The sequence below is a fragment of the Nylanderia fulva genome, unplaced genomic scaffold (assembly GCF_048542155.1).
Source record: "Nylanderia fulva isolate GAGA-0341 unplaced genomic scaffold, ASM4854215v1 Scaffold288, whole genome shotgun sequence".
In the NCBI taxonomy this organism is placed as follows: domain Eukaryota; kingdom Metazoa; phylum Arthropoda; class Insecta; order Hymenoptera; family Formicidae; genus Nylanderia; species Nylanderia fulva.
The window spans coordinates 103,911-121,215 of record NW_028190356.1 but is presented as its reverse complement, the minus strand read 5'-3'; the positions used below and the strand labels follow the sequence as shown (position 1 = coordinate 121,215).

Below are 17,305 nucleotides of genomic sequence, written 5' to 3'. Positions count from 1 at the left end.
GGAAAGTGAAGGAAGAGTACATTTTTTACAAGGATACGGTACGTTTTTCAAATAATTATATATATTATAGATTTATAATAAATGTATTTAAATATATTTGTAATTATATTATCTATATATAATAAATGTATTTAAATATATTTGTAATTATATTATCTATATATAATAAATGTATTTAAATATATTTGTAACTAATATTTTTAAATAATTACACTTTTATTAAATTTTTATTATATAAAAAAAATAATAGATAATATTTATAATATTTACAGCATATTTATAATTAATATTTTTTAATTATTACGAATTTATTAAATTAAAAAAAAATATTTTTAAGATATCTGAAATTAAATTATACAAAAAGGCTGTTGTAAGCGTGTAAAAAAAGGCTACTGTGCGCCGATAAAGAGCTGCTGTGCGCCTGTAATAAAAGGCTGCTGTGAGCCTATATAAAAAAGGATGCTGTGCGCCTGTAAAAAAAGGTTGCTGTGCGCCTATATAAAAACGGCTGCTGTGCACCTGTAAAAAAAAGGCTGCTGTGCGCCTATATAAAAAAGGCTGCTGTGCGCCTGTAAAAAAACGGCTGTTATCCACCTATATAGAGCTGTTGTGCGCCTGTAAAAAAAAGTTGATGTGTGCCTATATAAAAAATAAATATAAAACTGAACAAGTACGAGAAAGAAAAGATCTATCAAAAAAATAAATCAATTAATGAATAAATAGTTTGCGGTCATACAGAAAGACAAAAGATACTTATATAAATAGACGGTATTTATACATATAAACATACATAGATAGATATATAGAGATATAGATATACGTCTAAAATTATAAAATAAAAAAGTAATTAAAAATTCATATAAAATAAAAATTCTGACATATTTTAAGAAATATTATAGCTTTATATAACATAAAGTAGCATATACGGTACAACGTAGATAATTATGCCTCAAAAAAGAAAAGGCAGAAATTTGAATACAGTGAGTCGCGAAAGCAGACGCTCACAAAAAAGACGAAAAATTGAGAGTTCGGAGGAAAGATCTCAACGTCTCGAAAGTGATGTCCAGAGACATGCTCAGCAAAGGGCTAATGAAAATGATGTCGCAAGAACTAAACGTCTCGAAGTTGATGCCCAGAGACATGCTCAGCAGAGGGCTGATGAGAATGACGTCGCAAGAACTCAACGTCTCAAAGTTGAGGCCCAGAGACATGCTCAGCAGAGAGCTGATGAAAATTATGTCACAAGAACTCAACGTCTCGAAGTTGATGCCCAGAGACATGCTCAGCAGAGGGCCGATGAAGATGACTACGCAAGGACTAAACGACTTGAAGCTGATGCCCAGAGACATGTTCAGGAAAGGCACCAAGCTAGACAATTAAATTATCACGTTGCGCTAATTGCTAAGAACCATGAAATTAATGTGCCAGTTCATACACTTGGCCAAATGAATGTAGAATGTCAATTTTGCAAATCGTTAAATTTTGAATGTGAAAAACCTAAAGATGGAAAATTGGGGATGCCGGAGGTCTACTTTTACCGGCCGAACGATTATATTTTTCCAACACCAAAAAGTTTTTATTGCGTTAATAGAATAACAAATGCTTTTCCACGATTAAAGTTAATACAATAATAAAGTACGCAGCTGTCTCAATTTGTGATAAAAAGACAAAAAATTTTTAAATACGAGTTTTTTTTCTGGCTTCTCGCGATACGTCATAACAATATTTGCTTGTATAAAAGTTTCACAATTTATACGTACAAAATAAGACCGCTTCGTCCAAAAGATTGCATAAAGGAATATTAGTGAGCTTGCAGAAATAAGTTTAGAAGTCTAATAAAAAAGATCTTGGTGTTGGAATATTTCATTCACATGTGTATGTGCGAAATGACATTTGGGAATAATACAAAGCAGAAAATTAGTTGGGCGATGTTGCGATAGATGGAGTTGCAATCGTGTTGTTAGACAAAAAGAGACAGTCATATTATCTTCGTTTCTCTCATGCTGTCTTGTCTTCTGACACATACTCTCTCTCTCTCTCTCTCTCTCTCTCTCTCTCTCTCTCTCTCTCTCTCTCTCTCTCTCTCTCTCTCTCTCTCTCTCTTTTTCTTGCTCGTTTATAATTGTATGCGAGTGATTTGAGAGAGAGAAAATATGCTTTCTAAACATTAAAGTATGTAGGTATAATACGCTAATAATATATATATGTGTATATATATGTGTATATATATGTGTATATATATATATATATATATATATATATATATATACAGGGTTTACCAAAAGTGTGGCAACCCCTAAATATCTCGGAAAATATATGTTTTACAGAAAAGTGTTTCCAACAAAAGTTGTAGGGTTTAAAAAGATCCACATACTGATTCTATCAGATTGACCTTGGATGGCGTCGTCAAGGTCAGGTCAAGGTCACGTTGATTTTTTTAAATGGCACCCCCTACATTTGATTGCATATTCTTATAGCTTAATTCAAGAGCTTTCCAAAGCACTATAATAATGTTCATTTTTATTACGTACTTTGCGAGTTATGAGGGTTTAACGTTAGAGTACCGCCGGTTTTAACATTATTCAAGGTATACTACATGGAGGTTACTCGCTCGGATTTGCATCTGTTGTGTGTGTGATCCAGTCAACTATAAGGCAAAATCGGTCGAGGATCCAGCCAACTAGGACAAGATCGGTCGTGGATCCAGTCAGCAAAAGCAAAGACCCAACTGAAACCATATCTGATCGAAGTTTTCACCTGTTATTGCTTGTATTGCCGAAAGTATCTGATTCATATTCATAAAAGATTTTTATATATTATTAGATTATAAATTTAATTATTTTTACTTTTGTAATGTACAATATTTTTAAAAAATTATTATATACGTGTACATATATAAAAGAATGCAATGTAGAAAAGAGAGAAGAGATAGATAGATCGATCAATAGATAGATAGATAGATAGATAGGTTGATCGATAGATGATAGATAGTTCGATAGATAAACATATTACACTAAATAAATCAATAGGTATGTGTATATATTTCAAATATATATATATATATATATATATATATATATATATATAGATAGATAGATAGATAGATATTTTTACATTCTAATATATATGTGTATATATATATACAGGGTGTCCTGCAACGTAATGTCTACAGTGAAACTTTATATTCTTGCGATCATTCTAAGTCAAAAAGTACACGTATGCCCTAAAGTCGATTACAGAGAAAAGACGAAATTGCATATAATAAGATAAATATTATTTATTGAAGATAATAATTTTATTTATTGAACAATAATATTATAGAATTACTTTATAAACTGTGCGATAATATAGATCATAAAGGTGTTTTTCTCGAACTTGTGCGGTAAAATAAGGCATACATTGAATCGTTGAGAAATTCATCTTCAGCACGCTAAACAGCAATCAAAATTTGAATTTTCGTGACTGGCATTACAAAAAATAATTATATGCGTTGTCATAGTAAAAAATAAATAATAAATAAATGTGTAAATAATAATTAAAAAATAATTTTTAATTATTATTACAAACATTAATTTTTATTATTTATACATTTATTTATTATTCATTTTTTTACTATGATAACACATGTAATTTTTTTTGTAATACCAGTAACGAAAGTTCCAATTTCGATTGCTGTTTAGCGTGCGAAAGATGAATTTCTCAACGATTCAATGTATGCCTTATTTTACCGCACAAGTGCGAGAAAAACACCTTTATGATCTATATTATCGCACAGTTTATAAAGTAATTCTATAATATTATTGTTCAATAAATGAAATTATTATCTTCAATAAATAATATTTATCTTATTATATGCAATTTCGTCTTTTCGCTGTAATCGACTTTAGGGCATACGTGTACTTTTTGACTTATTGTTAGAATGATCCCAAGAAAATAAAATTTCACTGTGGACATTACGTTGCAGGACACCCTGTATATATATATAAAAAAGAGAGACCGATCTATAATAATTATAATTGATTATAAAGTACATAATTCTTTGTAATAAATAAATGATTTATATGAAAGTATTTTCGAAATTGAGCAGATAATAATATTATCATTATCGGAATAGAGCAGTAGTTAGATAAGATTGTATTGAAAGAGATAGATTTTATTTTTGATTATATAGATATTGTGAGTATTTATATGTATATATAAAATTTATATATTTATTTATATTTGTCTACTATATGCGCACAATAAACATTTATAATTTTTATAAAAGCAGGCTATCTCAAGTAGACATAAAACGGATAAAAATAATCTTGTAAGTTCCTATAAAATTTTTTTATAACGCATCGCGATACTTGTATAAAAACGGATTCTATATGTCCATGAAAAATTATTCACTTTTACGAAAACATCTTGTATATATGCAATATCTATATAATCAAATAAAATTATTCCTTTCAATATCTTATCTAACTACTGCTCTGTTTCGATTATAATAGTATTATAAAATATTTTCATAAAAATAATTTTTATTTATTACAAATTATCTACTAAAACTTTATAATCAATTATAATCATACAAAATTTTTATTTTTACGTGTGCATGTTGAGAGAGAAGAGACAGAGACAGAGAGGAATACAAAAAGACAGAGAAACAGAGACAGATAGATAGATAGATAGATAGATCGATAGGGAGATCGATAGATAGTTGAATAGACAAATACCTAAATAGATAGATTGATAGATAGATATGTATATATATATATATATATATATATGAAGATAAAATTATATATATATATATAATTTTTTGCACAATTATAAATATAGATTTTCAAATGTACCTACACTGCCTGTAGCATTAGAATGATATCCACGTACAAAAAAGCTCAAGATTTTATTTTTGCAATCTATTTTATGAATAAAATAATTATTCATGAAACTAATAAGAATAATTTTTTTAAATTGATCAATATATTGGTTCAATTTATCGCGTCATTAAAGGGGAAAAAAAGGAAAATCTCCGATTATGTTTATTTCTTATCAATCAGATATTCGATCAAATGATAAATTGTCGATACTATCTTCGATTGAATTTGCTCGATTCCGAAGTCAAAGTTCACAACTTGAATTTTTATCAACATTTATAATGTAAAATTGTAAAATATAACTAATTTTCTTATCGTGCAAAGTCAATCAAAGATTAGATTGACAATTACAAAACAAAAGCATATGATTTTTCGAATATTTTTAATTATAATTGACAAATAAACGTAATCGGAGATTTTCCTTCTTTCCTCTTCGATGACGATAAATTAAACCAATACACAGATCAATTTAAAAATATTCTTATTACATATTCTTGTTATAATTTTAGTTTCATGAATAAATTATTTTATTCAAAAAAATTGCAAAAATTTAAGTCCTGGGCCCTGTGCGGGGATTATTAACCTGGTGCTGTCGGGCAATGCTGAATAATTATATATCCTGGTGCTGCGGCGGTGCAGGGGGGGGGAGAGCGACATTTATCGCCATCATCATCCTCGCGTCCGCTGGCAACGACGGCCATCGTATCATGCGAAAAAGGCAGTATGCCCACGCTCTAAATTGGCGCCACAGGACTCTTGTATCAATATGGATTTTCATGAGATATTTGAATTAAAGAAAAATGTTTTAGTAAAAATATTATTCATCCACTTATTTCAAAAAGATAAAATAAAAAACAAAACTACTTTTATCTTTTTGAAATAAGTGGATGGTTTATATATTTGTTCTATGTGACGAAACGTAAAATAATTTATAGTATTATTGGCGCTATATACGTTTTATGATATCAATATGGATTTTTATATTTGAATTAAAAAGAAATATTTTTTAGAAAAAATTCGTCCACTTATTTCAAAAAGAATACAAAATAAAACTACTTTTATCTTTTTGAAATAAGTGGATGAATAATATTTTTTCTAAAAAATTTTTTTAAATTTAAATAGCTAATAAAACCCCATATTGATATCATAAATCGTATATAGCACCAATAATACTACAAATAGTTTTACGTTTCTTTACATAAAAAAATATATAAACCATCCACTTATTTCCAAAAGATAAAAGTAGTTTTATTTTGTATCTTATCTTTTTGAAATAAGTAAATGAATAATATTTTTTCTAAAAATTATTTCTTTTTAATTCAAATATCTCATAAAAATCTATATTGATAACATGAATCCCGTGGCGTCAATTTAGAGCGTGGGATTACCACCGTGCGAACTAGGGTTCAAAACCGAGAAAAACTTTTTTTTTGTATAGTATATCAGACATGTTTTTCTTTTATTATATACATTTATAATTATATATGATTATATATAATTATTAAATATAATTATTATATATTGTTTGGGAAGCAAGGTGGGTACTTCCGCCGCGATCACCCGTTAAAGGTGAGCGAGTGACCTGTGTATCGATCTGCTATCGTGTGAGGGCACCACCTGATGGGAGAGGTCCGGCGCTAGCACTTTTTTTGGGGGGGGGGACCTCCGGCGGTCTAGAGCGAAAACCACGCGTATAACTACTACGATTCCTACGGCCATGTCTGCCGGTTCACGTTTTGTCTAGTCAAACTAGTATTGACGTTCCTTCGAATCTACGACCGTGTTTGTCTGTATAAAGAGGATAGTCCCTACTCCATAAGGACTGTGCTTAAAGTAAAAATGTATTTTCAATAAACCTCGTGTGTTAAAGTGACAAGAATGCGTTGATTCCTGCTCCGATATCTCCCTATCCATTCTCACCACAACTCTTACACTCGGAGTTAATCGAGTGCTTAACATAAAATTTTGGTCCTTCGAGCCGGTTCCGGGGGAATCGGACTAATTGTGGACAGCATTCCGAGTGTATTTACCGAGCTTTCGGGCAGTTATCACTACAGCGTATACCGTAAGTGTTCACGTGATTGCTGAATTTCGCATGCGAGTCAAACTCGCTACGTTCACACGTGCTCCGTGCGGTCATGGTGCATTGCCCTTCGACAATCCTGCGTGTTAAACACATTGCACGTGGACTCTGGTTCGGTACACTGCATCTGATTGATGCATTTTTAAACATTCCGCGTTCTACAGGCGGTAATCACGTGATTCTACAGACCGGTGCGTGAACCGCGCTGCGTGCTGCTCACGTGATCGGCGAATTCGGTAAGCGTATTCCAACGCTTCCCTCAAGACTTTTGATAATTTACGCGTGTATAAAGGGCACTCTACATAGACCTCAGTCAGTGCTGTGCATCTGCTTCGGCGTATTCGCAATCAGCGAAGTGTACAGATGTGAACGTGCTCTGAGAATCACGTGGCCTTCTCTACGAGTTCAAGGATTGCGTTGAGTGACACGCACGTGATCAACGAACTCAGCAAGTGCGCACCAGCGTGTCTCTCAGGAATTCCAAGGCCGAAAATATTTACACGTATTCGTGTGATAGAAGCATTTACCTGCTTATATTCCCGCCAGTATAATGGAGCGGTTATTAGAGGAGCAAGCGGACGTAATCTACCAGATTTCGAGGACGGTCGACAACTTCAAGAAGCTCGGGCAAGGCAATTTTACAACAGCAGTCACGCGGAACCGGATGTCTATTCTGGAAAAGCTGTGGTGTCAAGGTCAGAATCTCCATGCAGATATTAAGGCGGCGGTTAAACCCACGGATCGAGGGGGCCTGACATATTTCAAGGACAAGCAATTCCAGCAGGCAACGGATTATCTCAGCGAAGTCTTAGAGAGACTGACAAAAAATAGCGGTCGTGTGATTGCTAGTAGTACTCTAGATTTAAGTTCAAGCCCATCAGGCTCAATTCCGTTGCCGCGGATCGATCTCCCTAAATTCTCCGGTCAGTATACTGAGTGGGTGAGCTTTTGTGACATTTTCGAGTCACTCGTAATAAACAATGAAGGTCTTACAAATGTGCAGCGTTTACACTATTTAAAAACAAGTCTAACGGGCAAAGCTCGCGTCGTTATTAAAAATATCACAGTTACTGACGCGAATTACACATTAGCATGGGAAGCAGTAAAGGATCGCTATAAAAACACCCGCGCGATTGTTGCTTCTCACTTTAACACTATCTTGGACGCTACTCCGATGAAGACAGATTCCGTCTCCGAGTTGAAGCGCGTGCATGATATGATTAATGATGCCGTCCTTGCGTTGCGTAGTCTTGGTAAAATTAGCGTCGATGATTTTGTGGTTGCTATCCTATCTAAGAAATTAGATGTCCATACACGTACTGAGTGGGAAATCAGTTTGGGCAATAAGCGAGAACCAGCTTCATTTAGCGAGCTAAGCACGTTTCTGGTTGGTAGAATGCTGGCTCTGACCGCGGCTGGCGACTCTCGCAGTTCAAATATTAGAATAAATCGTTCAGTAATCACCAAATCATTGACTTCATCCGTCTCAAATGTTAAATGTTTATATTGCTCAGAATCACATTCTTTGTATCAGTGTATTCAATTCAAGTCATTATCCACAGAGCAAAGAAAGAATGTCGTACGACAGCATCGTTGCTGTTACAATTGCCTGATCAAAGGACACTATCCACGCGATTGTAAATCTCGAGGACGCTGTGCACGCTGCCAACGCAAACACCACACGCTTCTGCACGAAGATGATAATAGCGGTGGGCCAACGCAGATCGATATTTCTGCTACAAAGGTTGTATCAAATATAAATGCTGTAAATACCATGCCTTCAAAAGCCAGCCTTTTAGCCACGTTAGCTGCTCCTGGCCCTTCCCACATTCCTCCAATCACTGATGTCGTATTGCAAGCCACTGCTCGAATCTCTGTAAGTAGTAACGAGGCTCGTTGTTTAAACATTCGAGCATTGATTGATACAGGCTCGGAGGCTACGTTTATAACTGAAAGGGCCGTCCAAGTTTTGAAGGCAAAACGTAGTAAGGTATATGTCAAGATCACTGGCATAGGTGACCGATCAACTGGAGTCTCTCATCATGCAGTTAAACTCTATCTGAGCGCAAGCTCGGCTACGAGCGCTACGGTTACAGTGACAGCATTCATCCTTCCTATATTAACTTCGTATACGCCTAAGCGTACTGTTAATCTGTTTACGTATCCTCATTTGCAGAACTTACAATTCGCGGATCCCGATCCGTTCGGTGGTGAACCAATCGATCTATTGATCGGAGCTGACAGTTATGGTTCCATTGTGCTAGACGGACTACGCCAAGGACAGAGCCCTGGTCCCATTGCGCAACGTACCATATTTGGATGGGTTGTCCTCGGTCCGTTCAACGACGAGCCTTCAGGCACTCCTCGTTCACTGCCTTCGTTACACTGCTCTATCTCTCCTAGTACAGACGCATTACTAAAGCAGTTTTGGGAGATAGAGGAAGTCTCTGCTGCTAGTTCCCTCACTGAAGAGGAGGTCGAGTGCAAAACGCATTTCGCATCTACTCATTCAAGGTTACCTAGTGGACGTTATCTTGTTTGCTTACCTTTTCGAACGGATCACATAACCAAGGTCGGTCGTTCGCTTCACGTCGCTTCTGGCGCTTTCGACAAGTTAGAGCGGCGTTTAGAGCGTAATATTGACTTGGCTGCAAGTTATTGTAACTTTATTTTGGAATATGAACAGATGGGTCATATGGCCCGTGTTCCCCAGAGAGAGGTTATTAATAAAAACTCATTCTATCTGCCTCACCATCCAGTGGTGAAGGCAAGTAGCAGTACGTCTCCAATACGGGTTGTATTCAACGCCTCGAGTCCTATGGACAATGGGATTTTGTTAAATGATCTGCTGCTAACAGGTCCCAAGTTGCAAACGGATCTTTTATTTATTATTATGCGCTGGCGAACTCATCGCTTAGTTCTCGTTGCTGACATCGCTAAAATGTTCAGACAGATCATGGTTCATCCGATAGACACTGACTTTCAAAGGATATTATGGCGCCCTCACCCGGATGAACCGGTTGCTCATTATCGTTTACTCACCGTCACGTATGGCACGGCTTCAGCGCCTTATTTATCCATGCGTGTCTTACGACAACTATGTGAGGACGAGGGATCTGCATTCCCGTTAGCTGTGTCTGTACTCGACAATTCCATCTACGTAGATGATGTGTTGTTTGGGGGAGATAATGTGCTTACCATACAAGCCACTCGTCAACAGTTCAACAGTCTGTTAGAAAAGTGAGGTTTTCACCTCCGTAAGTGGACGTCAAATTATGATGAACTATTAGCTGAAGTACCCTTGTGTGATCGTCTGGACGGCAATAGCATTGAATTTGCTGAGGATTCCTCTTTAAAGGTTTTAGGTATTTCTTGGAGTCCTACCTTAGATCGATTCCACTTTAGTATTCGAATTCCGGAGCTTTCAGTAACTTCCAAACGCGACGTGCTATCCGCTATTTCACGATTCTTTGATCCACTGGGTTGGATTGCCCCTGTGGTGATTACGGCAAAGATTTTCATGCAGGAACTGTGGCTGCGAAAATTCGATTGGGATACTCCGCTCTCAAGTGATTTCGTGACGCGATGGCATGAGTATTCTCGTAGCTTGACCGAGCTCAAAGACATCTCGATCCCACGGTGAACGAACCAAAGCGCTTCCGATCTCGGTATCGAATTACATGGGTTTGCAGATGCCTCCATCCGGGCCTATGCGGCTGTTATATATATTCGTGTAATTCATTTTTTAAATAGTTTTGAAGTGACTCTACTGGCCTGCAAATCTAAGGTAGCTCCTGTTAAAACTATTAGCGTGCCTAGGCTAGAACTGTGTGCAGCAACCTTATTAGCTCGTTTTCTTAAATATGTGATAAATATCCTTAAATTAAACTTAGTTCCAGTGTACTGCTGGTCAGACTCAATGATAACTCTTGCTTGGGTTAGGCAACATCCTACTACCTGGAAAACTTTTGTCTCTAATAGGGTGTCAGAGATCCAGACGAGCCTGCCGCAAGCTCAGTGGTTATTTGTCGGGTCAAAGGATAACCCCGCGGACTGCGCGTCGCGCGGCATCAGCGTTCAAGAACTAAAATCGCATTCTCGGTGGTGGACTGGGCCTCCATGGTTACGGTCAACTTCCACACTCTGGCCGGAGCAGCCCTCTTCTCTTCGAACCGAAGGGAACATGGAGAGACGTACCGTTCCCGTTCACTTAATTCAGCGGTGCACAGGCGACTGGGCTCTTCCCGACCAGGTCTCTAATTGGCCTAGGCTTTTGCGGATCACGGCATATTGCCTTTTATTCTTCTACAGGATTAGACAACGTCTTAGGCGAGTTGATAACGCACAAGTAAACATAGCGCCTGAGTTGGGTGACGTTGTCAAGCAAGCTCGGAACTTCTGGATTATATATGTACAGAGATTCAGCTTTTCGATCGAGACTCAGGAAATAGAGCGGGATGACTGCCCGTCTAAATCTAGTCCGTTGAGGAATCTGAATCCGTTTTTGGACTCTAAAGGTGTCCTACGTGTTGGGGGACGTTTTTCCCAGGCCTCACTGTCTTACGATGAGAGACATCCCATTATTTTACCCGGGCATCGTATATCGGATCTTATTGTCGCGCAAGCCCACAGTCGCACGCTATACGGCGGAACACAGTTGACTTTAAGAGTTTTACGCCAACAATATTGGCTTCTAAATGCTCGAAACATTGTAAAATCTCACGTTCATAGGTGTGTTGTCTGTGTTCGCCACAGGGCTATACCGGTCCCGCAGCTCATGGGTAATCTGCCTGATGTTCGAGTCAATCCATCCTGCCCATTCCAACATACCGGCGTGGATTACGCCGGACCTTTTCTGGTGCTACCGACAGTGGGTCGCGGTCAACGCACCCACAAGGCTTATGTGGTTGTATTTGTTTGTTTGGCCACCAGGGCCATACATCTAGAACTGGCTAACAATTATACTAGCGATGGTTTTTTAGCCGCTTTCAGAAGATTCGCTTCTTGTAGAGAGTTTCCTGCCTCCTTATTTAGCGACAATGGCACCAATTTTAAGGGTGCTGACAGGGAGTTGCGCCATGCGTTCAGGGCTCTGTCCCGTAATTCAGAACTCGTCGCGTATTTAGCCTCCGACGGCATAACTTGGCGGTTTATGCCGCCCTCAGCCCCACATTTTGGAGGAATGTGGGAAGCGGGCGTAAAGTCCGTTAAGCACCACTTACGCCGTGTAATTGGTGCGCATACGCTTTCAAATGAGGAGTTTGTCACATTATTGACTCAGGTAGAATTCTGCTTGAATTCTAGACCGATCGCTCCCATGTCCGATGATCCCTCTGATCTTTCACCCTTAACACCGGCTCACTTCTTGATAGGTACTTCGTTAATCGCAGTACCTGAGGAGTCCGTCTTAAACTTAAAGAAGTCGCGACTCAATTGTTGGCAACGTGTACAGCGGATGCATGAACAGTTTTGGCGGATATGGTCGCGAGATTATCTACATACGCTACAACAGCGTTATAAGTGGCGTCAGAAAACGGCTAACCTGAAGGTTGATGATCTGGTGCTAATTAGAAACATGTTGCTACCGCCGACCAAGTAGGAGCTTGGAAGAATAGTAAAGGTATATCCTGACCCTCACGGTCTCGTTAGAGTAGTGGATTAAAACGTAGGGTTTAAAAAGATCCACATACTGATTCTATCAGATTGACCTTGGATGGCGTCGTCAAGGTCAGGTCAAGGTCACGTTGATTTTTTTAAATGGCACCCCCTACATTTGATTGCATATTCTTATAGCTTAATTCAAGAGCTTTCCAAAGCACTATAATAATGTTCATTTTTATTACGTACTTTGCGAGTTATGAGGGTTTAACGTTAGAGTACCGCCGGTTTTAACATTATTCAAGGTATACCACATGGAGGTTACTCGCTCGGATTTGCATCTGTTGTGTGTGTGATTCAGTCAACTATAAGGCAAGATCGGTCGTGGATCCAGCCAACTAGGACAAGATCGGTCGTGGATTCAGTCAGCAAAAGCAAAGACCCAACTGAAACCATATCTGATCGAAGTTTTCACCTGTTATTGCTTGTATTGCCGAAAGTATCTGATTCCTCAACAAATCCTCATATTTCGCTGAAATCAAATTACCAAAAAAACTGCTTCATAAAACGTGTATAAAACATCTCGTTAGTTCCTTTATTTACCGCTATGTGACGCACGATACATGCAGTCTAACTCGCATTTAACATTCAACTAAAAATGTATAAAGCTATCAAAGAACGAGCACCTTCTAACTGCAGCTTTGAGCAAGCAGAAATTAATTGTTATCGTCCAAATACAACGTACAATTAATTAAAATTAAACGTTTTAAAAATGGCTCGCGAGTTGTCGGAACGTGAGGGAGGAGAGGATTGGCCACCTCGGTCACCAGATCTAACTCCTCTTGATTATTATCTATGGGGATACCTGAAGAGTAAGGTTTACAGAACAAAACCTAAAACCATTAACGAATTGATACAGCGAATAAGGGATGAAATGGCTTTGATACCTTTTGAAACGAATCGTAAAGCCATTTCTACATTCTACCAAAGATTAGCATATTGTCAGGAAGTCAATGGCAGCCACTTTCAGCATTTATTTTAACACATTAAAACACATCTGCAATTGTCTGGTGCAACCTAACCTAATCTCTGTATACACGCACCGCACGCACGCACACGCATTTCGAACAATTATTATGATAAATAAGCATCCACAAATTTGTTTACTATGTTTACTATGTCGATTCCCCCCGATGGGTTTCCACCTTGACGAAGTCCCGCGGCTGATGGGGTGGGGGGGGGGTCCGGGGCGAAAGAATATCACCCGTTCAGGGGTGTGACCGACTAGCCTGGGCCCCCTTGGCTCGTCCGGCTGCTGGGGCGGGTGGAGGGGCTTGAGGGGGCGCGCGGGGGCCGCTCGCTCAGGAGATGGCAACCGTGTGCGCCGGACAAAGCGGAACCTCCCCAAGCTAAAGTGTGTGCAACCGTGCTGAGGGCTGCATGGCGTAAGGGGGGTTACGTCACTAACGGTGCCTCTCGGATACCGGGCCCACCTCGGAACTGACATCTGTTTCGACAGTTACTCCAAGGACGGGGGAGCGAGCTTCTCCTGGGGCGGTAAAGCGACTCAGATCGGAGCATAGCACACCCAGTCCTGCCAGTAACACTCAGTTGGGCAAAAGGCCGAAAGTCATAACTGATCAAAGGACTTTTGCCCAATTGACCTCCGGTCTTGTAAGGGTTGTCCTGGTTCCCTTGGCTTACCCTGACAAAAGACTGGAAAAAGACGAGGCATCGCTTCTGAAAGAAACGGTCAGGAGGCGTATCCTTTGCTTAGCAAGGGGTACCAAAGCGCCTACTTTCAGAGGCACCTCGGATAGGGATGGGGCAGTTGTCTTTAACTGCACAAACAGCGAAACTGAGAAGTGGCTTAGAAGCCTAACCTCAGAAATCAAGATCAATGGGATCGAACTGCGTGCACTGCGGGTCGATGAGCTCCCTAAGAGACATCGAATCGTAGTGCACGTAGAGGATCCCACAATACCTGTCAAGGAAACGTTGGAGCTACTTGACAGGCAGAATGTAGGCATCCAGTCACCGGACTGGGTGATCGCGAAGGGTAGCGAAAGCAGGGACGCCACGAGCACCCACTTCGCTGCCCTTGTTGGGGATGGGGCTTTGAGAGCGTTAAGAGCTCTCAATTTTAAACCCTACTGTGAACTTGGGCAGGCAACGATCAGGTTGCCTGCTGGAGAAAGCAGTAAGGAAGGCGCAAAGGAGAAATCACCGGACCCGTCAGCATAAATAAGGCGGACCGGATTCACTTTACACAGATTAATTTGCATCACAGCAAAAGCGCCTCGGCTGTACTAGCCAGGTGCGCAGCTGTGATGCACACAAGTAAATATATATTTTTAATACAAGAACCATGGATCATCAAGGGACATATAAAAGGACTTGGCAGCTGTGGAAAACTATTCTGAGCCGGAAACACGGACCGACCGAGAGCGTGCATTAAAGCAAAAAGAATAGACGCCTGTCTACTGCCACAATTTAGCGATGGTGACTTTGTTGCCATCAGACTGAAAATAAAGACGACCGGTGGAATAGTCAGGGATCTAATTATAGGGTCAGTGTACATGCCCTACGATTTGGAAAACCTGCCCCCACACGAAAACATGATTAAACTCACGACTTATGCAAGGCAGAAAGGGCTAGAAATACTCCTGGGATGCGATGCCAACTCGCACCACCTGGTGTGGGGGAGCATCGACATAAATCCCAGGGGTGAGAGCCTATTCAACTTTGTGGTAGGTATGGAGCTACACATCCTGAATAGAGGAACAGAACCTACCTTCCTGAACTCTAGAAGACAGGAAGTGATAGATATAACCATATGCTCAGGCGGAATACTGGACCTGTTGAGGGGATGGAGGGTCTCTGATGAGCCCTCAGGATCAGACCACAGGCAGGTCCGTTTCACCATGGAGCAAGTACAGAGCCAAGGGTTATGGAAGAGAAATCCTAGGAAAACAAATTGGAGGGGATACGAGAAAGACCTTAGGAGTCGACTCAAGGAAGCACCCACTAGATTCCACACCAAAATTTGGAAACAGCGGCAGACTACTTGAATGATGCCATTAAATACTCATACGAGATGAACTGCCCATTAGAGTCAAAGAATCCTTCAGCCAAAGCACCATAATGGAGTAAAGAGCTGGCTAAGCTAAGGGCTGAGGGGAGAAGACTCTTTAATAGGGCTAGAAATGTAAATACACCGAGATCCTGGAAGGAGTACAGGAAATCTCAGAGAATTTACAAAAAGGCCATAGTAAAAGCTAAAAGGAAAGGATGGAGAAGTTTTTGCTCAAGTATAGAGAGTGCTCCTGAAGCATCTAGACTGAGTAGAATACTCTGCAAGGAAAACCAAACACAATGGGGCTGCCTTAAGCTTCCCAATGGAGGGTACACAGCGGAGGAGACCCTACGGCACCTTATGGAAATCCATTTTCCAGGCTTTAGGGAGGACTCAGCAGACAACAACAACAGGCAGAGACCCATGACCGTGCACAAATCAAGGGCATGGGGACTGGCAGCTAAGGTGGTCTATCCACAAGCAGTGAAATAGGCGGTCGGTTCCTTCGAGCCTTTAAAGGCTCCAGGACCTGATGGAATATACCCGATCCTGCTGCAGAAAGGGCTGAGCAGCTTGTTAGGCCCAATGACAAAAATCTACAGGGCAAGTATTGCCCTTAGACATGTCCCCCAGAAGTGGAGAAAAACCAAGGTGGTTTTTATACCTAAACCTGGCAAGAACGGTCACGTCAGGGCAAAGGACTATAGACCAATTAGCCTTATGTCCTTCGTATTGAAGACCTTAAAGAGACTGGTGGACAGATTTCTCAAGTCCAACTCTCTAATACAACAACCTCTAGCCGACTCTCAGTACGCCTACAGGGAGGGCAGGTCTACCGAAACCGCTCTACATCACCTGATAGGCAAAGTTGAGAGTCAGCTGGAGGCAAAGGGCTATGCGATCGGAATCTTCCTGGACATTGAGGGCGCTTTTGATAGCATTTTACACGAGGTGGTAGGAGAGGCACTGATCAGACATGGAGTACAAGAACCACTGGTGGACTGGATAGGAAACATGCTAGTGGACAGATGCTTGACGGTGGAGTGCCAAGACATCTCCATCAGAGGAAAACCAACGAGAGGCTGCCCACAGGGGGGAGTTTTATCTCCTCTGTTGTGGTGTCTAGTGATAGACGACCTGCTAAAGGAGCTACAGAGGAAAGGTTTCTCGACCTTTGGCTATGCTGATGACGTAACCATAGTGGTTAGAGGACCATTTCTCAACACACTAAGGGACCAAGCAAAGGATAACTTAAGAATTGTGCAAAACTGGTGTGAGAACAGATGTCTAACGGTTAATCCGAGCAAGACAAATATTATGGTCTTCACCAGAAAATATAAACCTGAACCCATAGAGACGTTAAAACTCTGGGGAAAGGAAATACCGTTTACAGACTCGGTGAAATACTTGGGACTGATTCTAGATCCTAAGCTTAACTGGGGAAAACATCTCATAGAGCAAAGGAAAAAGTTCTATGCATCCATGTGGATGTGCAGAAGGGCAATGAGCAAGTCGTGGGGCATCAGCGCTGGTGCAGCTTTGTGGCTGTACAGGGCAGTCCTGCTACCGCGGCTGCTATACGCGTCAGTCGTCTGGTGGACGAGAATAAATAAAGGGAAGGTAGAGAAACTACTTAGAAGCCTGCAAGGTAACTACCTAAGGGCTGCAGTAGGGGCCAAGAGAACC

At 40.0% G+C, this 17,305-nt stretch overlaps 2 protein-coding genes across 2 annotated transcripts; both read left to right on the top strand.

Annotated features, from left to right (window-relative positions):
* Nucleotides 1-7,495: 7,495 nt before the first annotated feature.
* LOC146722686 (uncharacterized) lies at nucleotides 7,496-10,189 on the top strand. The gene has a single exon (XM_085484012.1). It carries the CDS (start codon nucleotides 7,496-7,498, stop codon nucleotides 10,187-10,189), a length of 2,694 nt encoding a protein of 897 aa, XP_085340138.1.
* Nucleotides 10,190-10,864: 675 nt separating this feature from the next.
* On the top strand, nucleotides 10,865-12,544 carry LOC146722685 (uncharacterized). The gene has a single exon (XM_085484011.1). The coding sequence runs from the start codon at nucleotides 10,865-10,867 to the stop codon at nucleotides 12,542-12,544; it is 1,680 nt and encodes a 559-aa protein (XP_085340137.1).
* The last annotated feature ends 4,761 nt before the right edge of the window (nucleotides 12,545-17,305 follow it).